The sequence below is a fragment of the Osmerus eperlanus genome, chromosome 5 (genome assembly GCF_963692335.1).
Source record: "Osmerus eperlanus chromosome 5, fOsmEpe2.1, whole genome shotgun sequence".
NCBI classification, from domain to species: Eukaryota; Metazoa; Chordata; class Actinopteri; order Osmeriformes; family Osmeridae; genus Osmerus; species Osmerus eperlanus.
In genome coordinates, this window is record NC_085022.1 from 22,404,496 (window position 1) to 22,422,818 (window position 18,323).

General features: G+C 49.7%; 2 protein-coding genes across 2 annotated transcripts in view; both read right to left on the bottom strand.

Moving 5' to 3' along the window:
• Positions 1-413: 413 nt before the first annotated feature.
• kcnj11 (potassium inwardly rectifying channel subfamily J member 11) lies at positions 414-2,339 on the bottom strand. Its single transcript, XM_062462726.1, has one exon. It carries the CDS (start codon positions 1,885-1,887, stop codon positions 718-720), a length of 1,170 nt encoding a protein of 389 aa, XP_062318710.1. The 5' UTR covers positions 1,888-2,339; the 3' UTR covers positions 414-717.
• A 538-nt stretch (positions 2,340-2,877) lies between these two features.
• The window catches only part of abcc8 (ATP-binding cassette, sub-family C (CFTR/MRP), member 8), a 25,769-nt gene continuing 10,323 nt past the window's right edge, over positions 2,878-18,323 (bottom strand). The window contains 24 exon segments of the mRNA XM_062460854.1: positions 2,878-3,156; positions 3,517-3,579; positions 4,061-4,194; positions 5,591-5,694; positions 7,442-7,550; positions 8,048-8,126; positions 8,846-8,976; positions 9,764-9,884; positions 10,106-10,219; positions 10,431-10,533; positions 10,751-10,843; positions 11,178-11,405; positions 11,928-12,094; positions 13,190-13,437; positions 15,181-15,199; positions 15,201-15,279; positions 15,703-15,757; positions 15,760-15,826; positions 16,205-16,345; positions 17,174-17,236; positions 17,238-17,252; positions 17,468-17,496; positions 17,499-17,551; positions 18,188-18,289. Coding sequence (XP_062316838.1) covers positions 3,019-3,156; positions 3,517-3,579; positions 4,061-4,194; positions 5,591-5,694; positions 7,442-7,550; positions 8,048-8,126; positions 8,846-8,976; positions 9,764-9,884; positions 10,106-10,219; positions 10,431-10,533; positions 10,751-10,843; positions 11,178-11,405; positions 11,928-12,094; positions 13,190-13,437; positions 15,181-15,199; positions 15,201-15,279; positions 15,703-15,757; positions 15,760-15,826; positions 16,205-16,345; positions 17,174-17,236; positions 17,238-17,252; positions 17,468-17,496; positions 17,499-17,551; positions 18,188-18,289 — 2,455 coding nt within the window. The 3' untranslated portion in view covers positions 2,878-3,018.

The following is an 18,323-nucleotide window of genomic DNA, read 5'->3' on the forward strand; positions in this document are numbered from 1 at the left end:
GTTTTCTGTCCTCTGCCAAGACACACAGAAGATTTCACTGAAAACATTGGCTTCTTTACAACAGGCATTCTCAGTTTATTGAGTCCAACACAGCACTCAGTAACCAAGGGTTACCATGTAGATTCACACACACACACATACAGTATATCTGCTCCCACTCAGGACAGCATCATAAGTTATAAGTACATTAAAAGTAAACTAAATTACATTTTACATTTACATTTAGTCATTTAGCAGACGCTCTTATCCAGAGCGACTTAAAGTAAGTACAGGAACATTCTCCCCGAGGCAAGTAGGGTGAAGTGCCTTGCCCAAGGACACAACGTCAGTTGGCACGGCCGGGAATCGAACTGGCAACCTTCGGATTACTAGCCCGCTTCCCTCACCGCTCGGCCACCTGACTCCCCTGAATGTCCTGGGCCCCTGAGGACTGGTGCTCCAGTGCTGTGGAGTCCACCCTCTCTCTCCATCAGGACCTCTGCCACAAGTCATTCACTGGTGAAAGGCTGTTTCAAGGCCACATGCAAGAAGAACTGATTCACACACCCGAGTTTCAGATGGAGCAGCAACGTACCAGTGTAGATGAGGCACACTGCTAGACTTGGCTAGGAAATATTTGCTTTTAATTTCAGTCTGTGTAGATAAAAGTAATTATCTTTCTAATTTGTACAAATGCTTTTCGTTGGCAAAAATGATGACATGCATCAATTCCATTATTTAAAAAAGTGCCTTTGTGGTAAGGCTAGACTGCTTGACTCTCTGAGAGCCGCGCCTTCTCACGGACGTCCGCGGGGTGGCGCTCTCCTGCAGTTTGAACCGCGTCATACCTCCGCCTTCCTCTAGTTTCTTAGCGCTACAGAACGGGGTAAGTACTTTCGCAGTGTTACCGAACTTGGAGTAATCCACTGCGTACATGCCTTCCTCCTCGCTTATTGTGGCGACGAAACGCTGCCCCCACAGTATCTCTTCGGACAGGTATGACGTCCTGGCCTGGGTGGTTATCCCGGTGGTCTCAACGACCCCCTCCAAGACCACGATAACCTCAATGTCCTCGTGCTGCAAGTCCTCCGCCGATAACTCGTATAGCGGGCTGTGCTTGTCAATGACGTGACATATAATTAGAGGCGACACCAGGAAAATGCCGTTGGTGCCCACGGGATTGTCCATTTGGATGTCTATCTGGTCGAGGGGAATAACTTCGCCCTCCTGGGTAGTGCTCCGCCTTACCACCTGCATCCGCACGGTGGCGCTGATAATCATACTCTTCCGAAGGTCTCCCAGCCTGATCATGAAGCACAGCTTGTTGTTGCGGACGGAGACGACAGCGTGCTTGCTGAAAATCAACGTCTCTGCCCGCCGGTTGGCTTGAGCCGTTTTCATAAAAATACAGCCAAGCATTATGGCGTTTATGAGCAAACCCACGATGTTCTGAACGATCAGTACAAATATAGCGGACAAGCATTCCTCCGTGACCATGCGACCCCCGAAACCGATAGTCACTTGGACTTCTATAGAGAACAAGAACGCAGATGAAAAGGAGTGTATGTCGGTTACGCACGGGACAAAGTCGTCACTTTGCTCATCAAGGTCCCCGTGAGCAAAGGCTATGAGCCACCATACCATCCCGAACAGAAGCCAACTGCACAGGAACGACATTGTGAAAATAATTAGTGTGTGAAGCCATTTGAGATCAACTAAAGTGGTAAAAACGTCCTGTAGAAATCGCCCCTGTTCTCGAATGTTGGTGTGGGCAACATTGCAGGTCCCGTTCTTGGCGACGAACCGAGCCTTTCTCTGTTTTGGCTTGAACTTGCACGGCTGCAGGACATCCTCGGCCAGCCGTGCCCGCAGGTAATCTTCTGGGATAAGTCCTTTTCTGGACAACATAGTGGTCCCATTACCTACAGCCACTTACCACTGAGGTCGCAGCTCGCTAGCTGTTTGTCCTGCTGTAACAAAGGATCCCCCCTCTCCTTCCTTGCGTCTTCTGAAAGGGCTCTTGCCCGTGACAACTTCTCATCCGAGTGACACTTGTGTTGTCATATTTGCGGAGTTATGTAGCCAGCGCTTCTCCCATGGCCTGGCCTCGTATCAGGCTAACGGTTTGAACCGCTGCGGTCCCATGAGAATATTCCACATTGAGTACCTCAGCTGCGGCTGTCAGTCATCTTTGCAACCCGATAGATTTGTCGCCATTCTATCGCAGTTGACGCACAGTTTAACCGCTGTTTCTCTTGGTTGAAAATAAAAGTGAATTTTCCCGAGTCAGGAGCTCGGTAATACGATTATGTAGTAAAAATGGGATTTGATGGGAATGAAGATTTGAAAAGCGCGAGTGTTGTCACACAGGTAACTGAGCTGATGCGGAGACTGTCGCTCTGTTCTCCCTTTGTCACTACGAGAATGGAGGAGGGGTATTACCACACGAGAGCTGCTTGTTTTCTGGAAAGACTGGCTGATAGTGTACCAGGTATCAGGTATGTGGCAGTACTTCTACTTAAGTGAAGGATGTGTGTACTTCTGCCATCTCTGCCCCTGGATGCCTTTATAGTACATTTAGTCATTTAGCAGACACTCTTATCCAGAGCGACTTACAGTAAGTACAGGGACATTCCCCCGAGGCAAGTAGGGTGAAGTGCCTTGCCCAAGGACACAACGTCAGTTGGCATGACCGGGAATCGAACTGGCAACCTCCGGATTACTAGTCCGACTCCCTCACCGCTCAGCCACCTGACTCCCAAGTACTGATGTACAGCCTGTTGGCTGTACCCTCTCAATACAGTGACCCTGAACACCAAGCATGGGACTGGAGTTAAGTTACCAGACTAAAATAAAAAATGAAATCCAATTAATATTGTGTTAATTGTCCAATTAATAAAGTGTTTTATTAACAAATACTTGTCATGTTTTATTAAATGTATGTACAAATATAATACATGATATAAGAAAAATAAAAGAATAATATAGTCCGTTACAATAGCACTTTGAATATCCTCGTTCATGTCTCTTCCTGCGCCGTTACTTGTCGGCGTGCACAAAGGAGGCGAAGACGCTGTCCTCCCTTCCCAGAAGGCCCTGGGGCGTGTCGTGCTCCAGGATGACCCCTCTCTTCATCACGATCACCACGTCTGCATTCAGGATGGTGTGAACACGGTGCTGTCGGGCGGCGTAGGGGTACAAACATTAGCGGTCTGGGTGTAATGTAACAAAGTCCCTGCCTCATTTCTCAAATGCTGCATCCTGACAGAAATCTAAAGGATAAAGGAAGTCGGCCATGATGGATTGGGCGAGGCTACACCCTACCTGCTCTTAACATCTGAAAACTCAACATCCATGTTCTCCAGTACAAACTCACACGTTTCTACACACTCTAGATCTATGTGTCTGCCTCACATCTCATTAGATCATTCTAGCAATGTTTGAAACCAGATGAAGGCCAGAGTACTCCTACAGTAACTTGACAGAACACCAGAGAGACAAAGAGTGGTCATGGGAGATCCCAACAGAAATACCTACTGCTATGATAACCACTGTCCGATCAGCAAAGGCAGTCATCACCACCTTCTGCAGGATGCTCTCCTGGAGGAGGGAGAGAGCAGAGGGGGAGAGCAGAGGGAGAGGGAGAGAGCAGAGGGGAGGGAGAGAGCAGAGGAGGAGGGAGAGAGCAGAGGAGGAGGGAGAGAGCAGAGGAGGAGGGAGAGAGCAGAGGGGGAGGGAGAGAGCAGAGGGGGAGGGAGAGAGCAGAGGAGGAGGGAGAGAGCAGAGGAGGGAGAGAGCAGAGGACGGAGAGAGCAGAGGAGGAGGGAGAGAGCAGAGGAGGGAGAGAGCAGAGGAGGGAGAGAGCAGAGGAGGAGGGAGAGAGCAGAGGAGGGAGAGAGCAGAGGAGGGAGAGAGCAGAGGAGGAGGGAGAGAGCAGAGGTGGGAGAGCAGAGGAGGAGGGAGAGAGCAGAGGAGGGAGAGAGCAGAGGAGGGAGAGAGCAGAGGGGGAGGTTATGTAAGAAGCAGTCATACACACTACAGACTCAGGGTGATGTTGTAAAGGAGCCCCATTCAGCCTCACTGTTGCCATGTCGATGGAGGCGGTGGCCTCGTCCATTATGAGGATGCTGCTCTTCCTGACGAAGGCCCGGGCGAGACAGAACAGCTGCCTCTGGCCCTGACTGAAGTTCTCTCCTCCCTCTGTCACCATGGCATCTGAAACACAAAAGAAACCCACAACAATGTCTGGACGAGTGGTACACAGTGCAGATACCAACAGCACTATTAATGGCTTTGCCAGGGAAATCCGCGACCGCGTTGATAGACCAGTTGCCATGGCGAGCAGCAGGGGGCGCCACTGGGTCAGGGGCAGGAGACAGGAGACACTGACGTGAGATGAGCGGACGTAAACTTTGGTATTTCCGGCTCAGTCAAAGATGGGATGTCATCTCGCTGATGTGGCTGTGTCCTCTAAGCTGAGCTTCAGGTTAGTGAGCTACTACAGTCTTACAGTCACAACTAGTATGTGGATAGAGAGCTTGCAGTCAAGATGCCCCATGTCTCTTGGTCACCCTCAGTGTTTAGCTACAGGCACATATGCTGGTCTTCTGAGTGAGGTTGCTAGATCATTTTGAACGCATTTACAATATCCCCTTTCCTTCAATTTGTTTCCCTATGAGAAAAGATTTCCTAACCAAGACTAGTTTCTCAATTGTCCACCACTAAGTGATTGTTTGGTATCTGGAGTGGAATAGCAACATCGAATGTGCGCTGGAGATAAGCTGCCTGTATATGTCTTCATCACAGTGTCCAAACGGAAGCTAGCTTGCACGCACACACACACACCGGTGTTTCTCTTTCACAAACACACAATCTCACTCAACCCTCACACACACACACACTCAATCATTCACCCATACACTCCCTTACACACGCTTGAGAGATCATGAAAGCGCAGAGTAAAGTCCTGGGAGGTCAGTGATGTGTTCTAATCAGCTCTAGGTTATTTCATTACAGCAAAGTGAAGTGACTGGTCAGGGCTCACTATAACAAAACATGATTCCTGTTTCATAAGACATGGCAGGAGTTGCAGAGAGCGAGAGAGAGAATGGATGGATGGAGGAACAGGACTGAATGAAAGACGTAAAGAGTCCCTGAGGCCAATCACTTCCTCCTTCGTTAACCAGCAGGGTTAATGTGAAGTCAGCCCAGAGTCCTCGCTACACAAATCTGCTGATTTAGTGCACTGACATGAAGTGGAGGGAAGTATTAGAGAGAAGCGGTACATCTACATCTCAGGTCAGAATAAGATGTGTTGATCCGCTGGATCACAAGACCTGAGAATAAGCAGCGAAAACCACAAGTTCTAAGAAGTAGTTGATTGTACGGTTCATGTACCATGGCATCAGACTGTGTCTGGGTCTGATAAGGAACCTGCGCGTGTTCAGGGAATGTGAATTGAAATGATAAGTGTAAATAGCACTTGAGCTAAAGGTGAAATGTGTTGTTGGCTCTGCACACACTGGTGTTAAGTCTCTGTGCAATTTCCTATCAATGTTCAAATTTTCCACAGTTTGTTTATACAGGAACACACATACACACACAAACCTACCCAGCCCTCCTGGTAAGGTTTTGACCACAGGTTTAAGTTGAGCGATCTCCAGCGCTTCCCACAGCATCTGATCTGTTGCCTTTATCTCCGGGTCCAGGTTAAATCTGACACACACACACATGAACACACACACACACGCAATGTTAACATACTAACATATTTAGTATCTTATAACATGTCTTTATTTTATCCTCCTATTTTACATGAATCAGTCATTTTATATCCCTTTTATTGCTTTAAATATCATCAACTCGTCAGGTAACAGTAGAATGCTTTTGTCTTTGTGTGTGTAAAACAAAACACGTTGCCCCTCTTCCTTCCTAAAATAACCCACTAGAGTTGAGTTGATCCAGTGAAGGGTTCTGCCATCTCCCTGCCACTTGTCTTTCACAGGGAATTGTCCCTCAAAACACAGGTATCAACTCTGCACATGGCAGAATGTGTGAGACAATTTAGTGCCAGTGTCCATGTGTCTCATTGTTCATCAAATATAATCCCAGTGAGATTGGGGTGGGTTTTCTCTTCATTATAGCGGGACTGTAAACTGAGCTGGCATGAAAACGGAATCGTGCCATTCCATCTCAGCATGATCTGTGTTGTTGACACTGATGCTGGGGGTCATGTTTAGCTTTCTCAGTATTTGATTCATGCCTAATATTCACCAAGAGGCTATGCCCCTCGGACGAGCTGGAACCTCTGGCCATGAGCTGCACTGTTATGCCCCAACAGGAGCACAGCAGAAACACAACAGAAACACAGCAGAAACACAACAGAAACACAGCATAAACACAGCAGAAACACAGCAGAACACAACAGAAACACAGCAGCAACACAACACAACAGGAGCAGAGCAGAAACACAGAGTGTCTCTGAATGCCCCACAACATCACATGAAGCAGACGTGATTAGCTATTTACTTTTAATGGAATTTGAACAGCTGCTGTTTATGGCTGTGACTGAATAGTAAACATGTCACCCTATCTCAGGGCTATTAATCTCTCCTTTATAGGGATTAAATGAGCAGAAGCCATTCAACCAGGTTTTGTTGCTAGGTCTCGGTCAGATTGTGCCTGACCTCACTGCTGCCCCTAAAGCCCATACCACACACCTGTCCTCAGAATAGTCACCTCATTCTGTGTACTCTGACTCAGTCTCAAATGCAGTTTGTTAATCTGTATAGTTGTAAAATTTTATTTTAGTTCATTGGTTCTCAGAGTGGGGTCCGCAAACCATAGCCAGGGGGTCTGTGAAATAATTTGCCATCAATTATAAAATTGTAAAATTGTGTGGTATCATTAAAAACTGAAAAAATATATAATAGTCTACAGATGGGGACCATTTACTCCAATAAAACAAGCATATTGTGTCAATTTAAGAGTATAGAGGGTATGCTGAATGGGTGTTACGATTATGGGGGGTCCTTGGAAAATGTTCACCCCTGTAAGGGGTCCCTGGCCCCAAAACATTTGAGAACCCCTGTTCTAGTTTCCCTACAGGTATAAATGTGGGCCTTACCGGATGGTTCCGCTGAACAGGATGGGGTCTAAATGTGGGCCTTACCGGATGGTTCTAAATGTGGGCCTTACCGGATGGGTCTAAATGTGGGCCTTACCGGATGGTTCTAAATGAGGGCCTTACCGGATGGTTCCGCTGAACAGGATGGGGTCTAAATGTGGGCCTTACCGGATGGTTCTAAATGAGGGCCTTACCGGATGGTTCCGCTGAACAGGATGGGGTCTAAATGAGGGCCTTACCGGATGGTTCCGCTGAACAGGATGGGGTCTAAATGTGGGCCTTACCGGATGGTTCTAAATGTGGGCCTTACCGGATGGTTCTAAATGAGGGCCTTACCGGATGGTTCCGCTGAACAAGATGGGGTCCTGGAGGATGATGGAGAAGCGAGACCTCAGGGTGTGCAGGGGCAGCTTGGCGATGTCGATGTCGTCAATCACAATACGTCCTGTTCACACACAACCAATCACAATACGTCCTGTTCACACACAACCAATCACAATACATCCTGTTCACAAACAACCAATCACAATATGTCCTGTTCACACACAACCAATCACACTACGTCCTGTTCACACACAACCAATCACAATACATCCTGTTCACAAACAACCAATCACAATACGTCCTGTTCACACACAACCAATCACAATAAGTCCTGTTCACAAACAACCAATCACAATACGTCCTGTTCACACACAACCAATCACAATACATCCTGTTCACACACAACCAATCACAATACGTCCTGTTCACACACAACCAATCACAATACGTCCTGTTCACACACAACCGCAATGAACAGCTACAGCAATGCCACATTTACTAAACAACCTAGTTGTTGAAGAATCCAAATTCATTTAGGAAATACTTTATTCCTCAACTTTCTTCTTTAACTTTTGAAAAGTGTTTCAATACAGGGAGGTAACAGGGACGTGTGTTTACCCTCGAAGGTGTCGACCATTCGGAAGAAGGCCAGAGAGAAGGAGGATTTTCCACTGCCGGTTCTGCCACAGATTCCAACCTGGAGACAGGAGATCTCTGTGAGACTCTGTCACATTCCTGTCTGTCTTCTTCATTCTCATCATCATCATCATCATCATCATCATCACCACCACCATACATTAGGGATGCCCATAACTAACCGTGTAATCGTTAACCGACAATACGAATGTTTACCAGTTAATACTATCTTTAAACAGTGTTGCCAATTTAACAACAATGGCGATTGCCTTACCTATCCTTGGTAACCCGGATGTTGCAAATATTTTCGGGTCAAATTTTTGGGATCTGAATTCACCACTCTAATTTGAGCAGCCTGAATGTTGTTCTATTAGAATGACTGAAGCTTAAATTTTTTGGGGGTGAATTTTTGAGATCTGAATTCTACTGTTCAAATTTGAGCAACCAGAATTTCCAAACCTTAAATTTTTGTATCAGATTTTTACATTGAAATAAATTCATATTTAAATTTTAAAGAGGTGAATTCAAAACCAACAAATACAGTGGTGTTTAAATTTCAATATTAAGTAATCAATGCCTTTTAAAATGCAAAACATGATTTGCTTCTAGTAAACGGTTAATGGTTGTTAACGAGCGTCGGTTATCGGTCCAATGTTTTTTTCAAAATGAACATCCCCACCATACATACTGCTGAAGTCCAGATTCTACTGAATAAACTGTGTGTGTGGTGTGCGAGCGTGATTGTGCGTGTGTGTGTGAATGTGTGTGATCGCACCACACCTTCTGTCCGGGGCTGATGTGAGCGTTGACCTGCTTGAGGACAGGTTTCAGAGTGGCGTCATAGCGGACGCTCACATTCTGGATCTGGATCTCCCCGTGCTGGGGCCAGCCCTCAGGCACCTGGGCCGCACCTGGGGGGGGGGGGGGGGGGGGGCATGCAGGGGGTGGAGAAGAGTTGAAAGGGGGTAACTAATATTCTGAGGTAGTGCTCTGAGGTAGTACTCTGTATGTTAATATTCTGAGGTAGTGCTCTGAGGTAGTACTCTGTATGTTAATATTCTGAGGTAGTGCTCTGAGGTAGTACTCTGTATGTTAATATTCTGAGGTAGTGCTCTGAGGTAGTACTCTGTATGTTAATATTCTGAGGTAGTGCTCTGAGGTAGTACTCTGTATGTTAATATTCTGAGGTAGTGCTCTGAGTTAGTACTCTGTATGTTAATATTCTGAGGTAGTGCTCTGAGGTAGTACTCTGTATGTTAATATTCTGAGGTAGTGCTCTCAGTTAGTACTCTGTATGTTAATATTCTGAGGTAGTGCTCTGAGTTAGTACTCTGTATGTTAATATTCTGAGGTAGTGCTCTGAGTTAGTACTCTGTATGTTAATATTCTGAGGTAGTGCTCTGAGTTAGTACTCTGTATGTTAATATTCTGAGGTAGTGCTCTGAGGTAGTGCTCTGATGTAGTGCTCTGTATTCTGAGGTAGTGCTCTGAGGTAGTGCTCTGAGGTAGTGCTCTGAGGTAGTGCTCTGAGGTAGTGCTCTGTATTCTGAGGTAGTGCTCTGAGGTAATGCTCTGAGGTAGTGCTCTGTATTCTGAGGTAGTGCTCTGAGGTAATGCTCTGAGGTAGTGCTCTGAGGTAGTGCTCTGTATGTTGAGGTAGTGCTCTGAGTGGTTCCAGTCCTGGGTTCCAGTACTGACCCAGCAGCCCCTCATAGTTCTCTGGTTCCGTCCTCAGCAGGCTGTTGATCCTCTTGACGGAGCCCAGCTGCACCTCCATGTCTGCCAGGTTACGCACCATCCAGTTCATGTAATTAGACACCTAGAAGAGAGACAGGGAGCCACCAGAGCAGAGCCAAAAGGAGTACAGTAGAGTAAAGTATCAGTAGAGTACAGAATTAGTAGAGTAAAGTATCAGTAGAGTACAGTATCAGTAGAGTAAAGCAGAGCAGCGTAACATTGATGAGAGTAGAGTAGTATGGAGTAAAACAGAGTGAGTGGAGAAGAGTAAAAACAGAATAGCGCTCTTCTTTCAGGTCTCACCATGAGGGCGTAGGTCAGGCCCAACCCCACCAACCCAGTGGACAGCTGGTTGTACAGGCAGTTGGCGATGGAGGCCACAGCTGCTATCAAAACCACACAGGCTCCTATGTACTCCTATGGACACATGAGCCTGGCTTTAACCAGTCTGACTGAGAGCACAGCACACACGCGCCATAGCAGACTGCATGTAACATGAAGGAGAACAGCTGTGAGCTCGCTCTGTTCTTGAGACATACTGCTGTTTCTATCATTCCTACAGAAAGAGGTCTGCATTAGCACGAGCAGCAGCAGGCGAGAGTGAGTGGAGGCAGAGGAAGGGCGTTACCATGCGGACCTCCAGCCAGCGATTGGCCGCGGTGAGGAACAGGGAGGCTATGTTGTTGGCGTCCGTGAACTCGAGTAACCTCTTTCTGAAGCGTGGCTCGTACCTTTTAACGCACACGCGCGTGTGTCAACACACACACACAAACACACACACCCCCAAACACACAAACACAAACCAAATCAATTCAATTCTTAAATCAACCCCACTGCTAACAACAGCACTGTGGGATTCACTTAAACTGCGATGCAGTTGACAGGCAGGCAGGGTAGCAGGCAGGTGGTGCCTGTGTGGGGAGGTTTGTGTGGTGAGGTCCTCCTTACCTGAAAGCCCTGATGGTGGTGAGGCCCTCCACTGTCTCAGAGAAGTGGGAGAGCAGAGGCAGCTGGGTGCTGTCCTCCAACTGCTGCAGGTCCCTGGAGGAGGGAGAGGAGAGAGGAGAGGGGAGAGAGGAGAGAGGAGAGAGGAGAGAGGAGAGAGGAGAGAGGAGAGAGGAGAGAGGAGAGAGGAGAGAGGAGAGAGGAGAGAGGAGAGGGGAGAGAGGAGAGAGGAGTGGGGAGAGGAGAGAGGAGAGAGGAGAGGGTTAAACACTTTTAACACACAATTAAGTCAAGTCCATCTGTTTACCTTCCACCTGTCTGCCTGCCTGTCTTTCTCTCTGTCTGACTGGCCGTTTGTCTCGCTGCCTCTCTGTCTGTCTCTCTGCCTGTCTGTCTCTCTGTCTGTCTCTCTGCCTGCCTGTCTGTTCACCTGGAGGCCACGCGGAAGTACTTCTGGATAAAGTAGCAGGTGACGGCGAGGGGCAGCAGGGCGACCATGAAGACGGGCGTGACGTAGGATATGACGCCCAGCGCCGACACGCACAGCAGCGTGGAGCGACTCAGACACTCCAGCGTGGCGGGGATGTGCTGGTCGATGGTGTTGGTGTCCGTGGAGAACCGGTTCAGGATGCTGCCCAGTGGAGTGGTTTCAAACAGCCTGCACACCAGCAGGACGGGGGGGGGGGGGGGGATAGAGAGAGGTAAAGAGAGGGAGAGAGGGGGAGAGGCAGATAGTTGAGTGAAAGAGAGAGGGACAAACTGTGATAAACTTTTCCTAGAAATTCATATATGAAATTCTGGAGACAAGGAAAACCAAACAGACAGACAAACGGCTTATGTTAAGATCCAGTCCTGATGAAGGGATAGTTGTGAACTGTGTGTGTGCTCCATTTATCACCTGGCAGACTAAAACATGTTAAGTGCTCTCACCTGGCTCATTACCCATAAGGCCATCTGCCTGCTTTAGTCCAAGACCACAGAGAAAATGTCCTCACAAAGTCAAAGGAACACACAGACACACACCTAAAGCAGGATCTGATCTACTCCTCTCTCTCTCTCTCTCTCTCTCTCTCTCTCTCTCTCTCTCTCTCTCTCTCTCTCTCTCTCTCTCTCTCTCTCTCTCTCTCTCTCTCTCTCTCTCTCTCTCTCTCTCTCTCTCTCTCACACACACACAGCGTACCTCATAGGGGCCAGTATAATCTTGTTGAGAAGGTTGTTGTGCAGGTTCTTGGCCACGCGGAGGCCTGTCCACTCCACGGCCACAGAGGTGACCAGACACAGGACGATGCCCAGGCAGCAAAGGACGCTGAACACAGACAGGTACCAGGTGTGACTGAAGCCACACCCCTGCAGAGGGGGAGGGGTAGAGAGCGAGAGAGAGGGGAAGCAAGGGTGGAAGAAAGAAGAGAAAGATTGAGTGTGAATACACACACACACACACTCAGACCACACACACACATCATACACACACTGAGGTGAGTCCTTACATGAGCCCCAGTCTGAAACAGCACCCACACCAGAGGGGTTCAGGTGACTAAGGTCACATGATGATGAACACAGACAATATGTGAGGCTGCTGACTTTCCTCTCCCTCCCTTTCTACCCCTCTCTCATCCTCCACTCTATATACACACACGAACACACACACACACTCAAACGTGTGATGTTTCCACATGAGGCTGCTCATGGCTCAGGTTGACAGGTTGTGTGCATGCCAGTGCCCAGGGCAGCAGAGTGCGTGTGACGGTGGCTAGATAGCGTGACAGAGCTTTGGAGAGCCCACATTAATGAATGGCTTCGACAGAGGTGACAAGTCTGGCAGAGACAGGCTGATACTCAAGCTCAAAATAATGAAACTGTTTCAAAAGTACATAAGCTGATCCTGTGTGCATTTGTGTGTGTGTGTGTGTGTGTGTGTGCATGTGCATTTGTGTGTTTGATACCCTGGCGGTAGCTAGAGTTGGCTCCTAGCCTGTGACTAGGGCCTGATGACTATGTGAAATCCAGCCTGGCATTTAACACACACACACACACACACTTTTACAGATGGTCTATTTTTAAGAGCACTGTTTTAATAGGATAACCCCTCCAACACCTGCCCTGGCCCTAATGTGTGTCTGATACATCTGAGCTGTGTGTGTGTGTGTGTGTGTGTGTGCTATTTAAAAGTTAAATATGAACTATACAAAACACAAAAAAACAACACGATTGTGAAGAAATACCAAAAGGTAAAGACGTACATTTACATTTATCCAAAGCGACTTCCAAGAGAGAGCTTTACAAAATAGCATAGGTCACTGATCATAACAACGAGATAGCCCCAAACATTGTGGGTAGCCAAAACATGAAGCATACATTGTGAAAAAACAAATAAGTGCCAATGGGAAGAACCATAAGAGCATGTAGTTAAACAAGTTACAATTACACAATTTACGTACACACCTGGGCGACAGTGCAGTTGTGTGTGTGGGCTTCTGCCCTGGCTGCGATGACCTGGGAGGTCCAGTGGGCCAGCCAGTAGTCGATGGCGACCATGAGGGAGTGCTTGAGGAGCTGTGAGAGGAGGAGCAGGGCGAGGAGGAGGAGCCCGGCCGAGGACAGGTAGCTGCAGCAGGAGTGCCAGGGGATGGTGGTGCGGTGACGCATCACCTGGGAGAGGCTGTCGTCATCCTCACTCACCTCGGATTCCTCTGAGGAGACGACACACCAGGGTCAGAGAGAAGAGGAGAGACAGGGGAGGACAGACAGGAGAGGACAGACAGGAGAGGAGAGACAGGAGAGGAGAGACAGGAGAGGAGAGACAGGAGAGGACAGACAGGGGAGGAGAGACAGGAGAGGAGAGACAGGAGAGGAGAGACAGGAGAGGAGAGACAGGGGAGGAGAGACAGGAGAGGAGAGACAGGAGAGGAGAGACAGGAGAGGAGAGACAGGGGAGGAGAGACAGGAGAGGAGAGACAGGAGAGGAGAGACAGGGGAGGAGAGACAGGAGAGGAGAGACAGGAGAGGACAGACAGGGGAGGAGAGACAGGAGAGGACAGACAGGGGAGGAGAGACAGGAGAGGAGAAACAGGGGAGGAGAGACAGGAGAGGAGAGACAGGAGAGGACAGACAGGGGAGGAGAGACAGGAGAGGACAGACAGGGGAGGAGAGACAGGAGAGGAGAAACAGGGGAGGAGAGACAGGAGAGGAGACAGGAGAGGAGAGACAGGAGAGGAGAGACAGGAGAGGACAGACAGGAGAGGAGAGACAGGAGAGGAGAGACAGGAGAGGACAGACAGGAGAGGAGAGACAGGAGAGGAGAGACAGGAGAGGAGAAACAGGGGAGGAGAGACAGGAGAGGAGACAGGAGAGGAGAGACAGGAGAGGAGAGACAGGGGAGGAGAGACAGGAGAGGAGAGACAGGAGAGGAGAGACAGGGGAGGACAGACAGGAGAGGACAGACAGGAGAGGAGAGACAGGAGAGGAGAGACAGGAGAGGAGAGACAGGAGAGGACAGACAGGGGAGGAGAGACAGGAGAGGAGAGACAGGAGAGGAGAGACAGGAGAGGAGAGACAGGGGAGGAGAGACAGGAGAGGAGAGACAGGAGAGGAGAGACAGGAGAGGAGAGACAGGGGAGGAGAGACAGGAGAGGAGAGACAGGAGAGGAGAGACAGGGGAGGAGAGACAGGAGAGGAGAGACAGGAGAGGACAGACAGGGAGGAGAGACAGGAGAGGACAGACAGGGGAGGAGAGACAGGAGAGGAGAAACAGGGGAGGAGAGACAGGAGAGGAGAGACAGGAGAGGACAGACAGGGGAGGAGAGACAGGAGAGGACAGACAGGGGAGGAGAGACAGGAGAGGAGAAACAGGGGAGGAGAGACAGGAGAGGAGAAAGGAGAGGAGAGACAGGAGAGGAGAGACAGGAGAGGAGAGACAGGAGAGGAGAGACAGGAGAGGACAGACAGGAGAGGAGAGACAGGAGAGGAGAGACAGGAGAGGAGAAACAGGGAGGAGAGACAGGAGAGGAGACAGGAGAGGAGAGACAGGAGAGGAGAGACAGGGGAGGAGAGACAGGAGAGGAGAGACAGGAGAGGAGAGACAGGAGAGGAGAGACAGGGGAGGAGAGACAGGAGAGGAGAGACAGGAGAGGACAGACAGGGGAGGAGAGACAGGGGAGGAGACAGGAGAGGAGAGACAGGAGAGGACAGACAGGGGAGGAGAGACAGGGGAGAAACAGGGAGAGACACCTCCTCGACCCCCTCTCTCTCCTCACCTCCTCTCTCCCTTTCCTCCTCTCTCTCCTCACGCCCTCTCTCTCCTCTCCTCCTCTCTCTCCTCACCTCCTCTCTCTCCTCACCTCTATCTCTCCTCCTCTCTCTCCTCACCCCCTCTCTCTCCTCTCCTCCTCTCTCTCCTCTCCTCCTCTCTCTCCTCACCCCCTCTCCCTACTCACCCTCCTCGTCCTCTTCCGTCCCTGGCGGCCTCTCTAGAGTACATGGCCCTTCTCAGGTTCTTCCTCTCCAGCACCGTCATGTTCTCCTCCCACCGTCTCCTGGACAACAAGCACGACACACGCATGCACACACACACGCACGTGCACGCAAGCACACACACGCACAGCAACATTAATTCCCCAACAAATGTAAATGCAGACAGTGTAACAAAGTCACTCCTCTTCCACAAGACTCCTCCCTCTCTCCCAAACTCCTCCCTCTCCACCCCAGACTCCTCCCTCTCCTCCCCACAGCTCCTCTCTCTCCTCCTCAGACTTCTCCCTCTCCTCCCCAGACTCCTCCCTCTCCTCCCAAACTCCTCCCTCTCCACCCCAGACTCCTCCCTCTCCTCCCCAGACTCCTCCCTCTCCTCCCCAGACTCCTCCCTCTCCTCCCCAGACTCCTTCCTGTCCTCCCCAGACTCCTCCCTCTCCTCCCCAGATTCCTCCCTCTCCTTCCCAGACTCTCCCTCTCCTCCAGACCTTCTCAAACTCCTGGTCTGCCGGTTCATGAGGGTCTTCCACTGCTCAAACAGCGGGGCTCGGAGATCTGGATGTCCTTCAGAGTGCCCTCAGTCTGGATGCTCCCATCCTTCATGGCTATGATCTGACACAACGCAGAGGCAGGGAGAGGCAGAGGCAGGGAGGGATGGGGGAGGGAGGATGGGGGAGGGACAGGATAACGGAGGGTGGGGGAGAAGAACAAAAGGCATATGGGATGGGATGAGAGAAATGGATGGATGGGAAAAGGATCGGGGGGAATGAGCAATTGAAGGATTAAAGGTAAATTACTTCTTCTTTTGATTGACTGTGTGTCAATGACAAATCCCATTAGAATGATTAATCTCGGCTCGAGAGAGACTCGAGCTACCGAATGTAGCAGGTTTGACCAACAAGCAACACTCACACACCCAAACAGCTGCTCCCTGCTCTCATCAAACTGAGTCTAAACACAAGTGTGCACACACACACACACACACCGTACCCAGTCGGCGTGCGGCAGGTACTGAAGCTTGTGGGTGACCAGCACCACAGTCCTCTTCTCCTCTCTTAGCAGCTTGAGGATACCGTCCTGCATCAGGTGGTCGCTCAGGTGGATGTCCAGAGCTGAGAAGGGGTCGTCCTGCAGAGAGAGAGAGAGACAGAGAGAGACAGAGACAGAGAGGGAGAGAGTGAGGGAGGGGGAGAGACAGAGACAGAGAGAGACAGAGACAGAGAGAGAGGGAGGGGGAGGGGGAGAGAGAGAGAGAGAGACAGAGACAGAGAGAGACAGAGAGGAGAGGGGAGGGGAGAGAGAGAGACCAGAGACAGAGGAGGGGGAGAGAGAAAGAGAGAGAGAGAGAGAGAGAGAGAGAGAGAGAGAGAGAGAAGAGAGAGAGAGAGAGAGAGAGAGAGGGAGGGGGGGAGGGGAGGGGGAGGGGGAGAGAGGGAGGGAGGGGGAGAGAGAGAGACAGAGAGAGACAGAGACAGAGAGAGAGGGAGGGGGAGGGGGAAGGGGGAGAGAGAGAGAGAGACAGAGACAGAGAGAGAGGGAGGGGGAGGGGGAGAGAGAGAGAGAGACAGAGACAGAGAGAGACAGAGAGAGAGGGAGAGGGGAGGGGAGAGAGAGAGACAGAGGGAGGGGGAGGGGGAGGGGGAGAGAGAGAGAGAGAGAGAGAGAGGAGAGAGAGAGAGAGAGGAGAGAGAGAGAGAGAGAGAGAGAGAGAGACAGAGAGAGACAGAGAGGGAGAGGGGAGGGGGGAGAGAGGAGAGAGAGAGAGAGAGAGAGAGAGAGAGAGAGAGAGAGAGAGAGAGAGAGAGAGAGAGAGAGAGACAGAGAGAGACAGAGAGGGAGAGGGGAGGGGGAGAGAGAGAGAGAGAGAGAGAGAGAGAGAGAGAGAGAGAGAAGTAGGGAGAGGGGGTTACTTATAGTTCATGTTAATAAAGGAATAGTGGGTTAGATGCTCCCTCACCAGAAGACCACGTTGGTCTGCTGGTACAGAGCTCTGGCCACGCTGATTCTCTGCCTTTGTCCTCCTTGACAGGATGACGCCCTGCAGGGAGACACAGCCACGCTCACACAACCACACCTGACTTCACAACACAAACGGACGTATCCACAACAGGTTTTCATTTACAAGCGCTCAAAAATCAAATAAATGATTATCTTGTCCTTGTCCAGCTGTGGCTTGTTTACGTAATATCTTAATCAGGGTGACAGGGACAGTGAAGAGTAGTCCTGCAGATAGAGAGAGACAGACACACTGACCCTCTCTCCAACCTCTGTCTGGTCTCCCTGGGCAGGATGTCAATATCAGCCTGGAGAGAACACGCCTCAAGGACAGCCTGGTACCTGGAGAAGGTGCACACACACACACACACACACGTGACAAAGAGAGAAAGAGTGAGAGAGGCAAAGCATAAATTCAGACAGATACTGTAGGGAGAGAGAGCGCAAGAGAGAAAGAAATACTAACTCCAGAGAGATCAAAAGGAGGTCATCATCATGTAATAGAATGTCTCCATGGCAACAAAGCACAGGGGGTTACGTTGAAGGCCGTTCCTAAGGACAGTCCATTAGGGCCCAGCTGAAGATACCACCATAAAAGAGACAGCCTGTCTTACAGAGAAACCATTTATCTTGTGGGCCAAAAAAACACACAATAATTTTCCTATTGTCTACCAGAGGACAAACAGCATATGGTGTTATGACCCGGATGTGTGAGGGGGTAGAGACAGGACACAAACACTGCAGGAACAGAGTTGCTTCTGTAAGAAAAAGTGAGTTCTCCAGAAAACTTCCATTTTCTGTAAATGAGGACAGTTGTGTTACGTGAGTAAAGAAGAAGGATTTCTGAATTGTGTAGACTGTGATAAATGGACTGCTTTTCTATAGCGCACTTAAAGCGCTTCACAATTTGCCTCTCATTCACCCATTCATACTCACACTCTAACCTGACCTGACCTGACCTGACCTGTGTCTCGGCACTGACCTGGTTTAATCATTGGCATCTCGAAGGTGATGTTCTCCATCAGGGTGGCGTTGAGCAGCCAAGGCTTCTGGGAAGCGTAGGCCACAGCATCTCTCTTCCTACCAGAAAAACACATCGTTAACATCTCTCTTC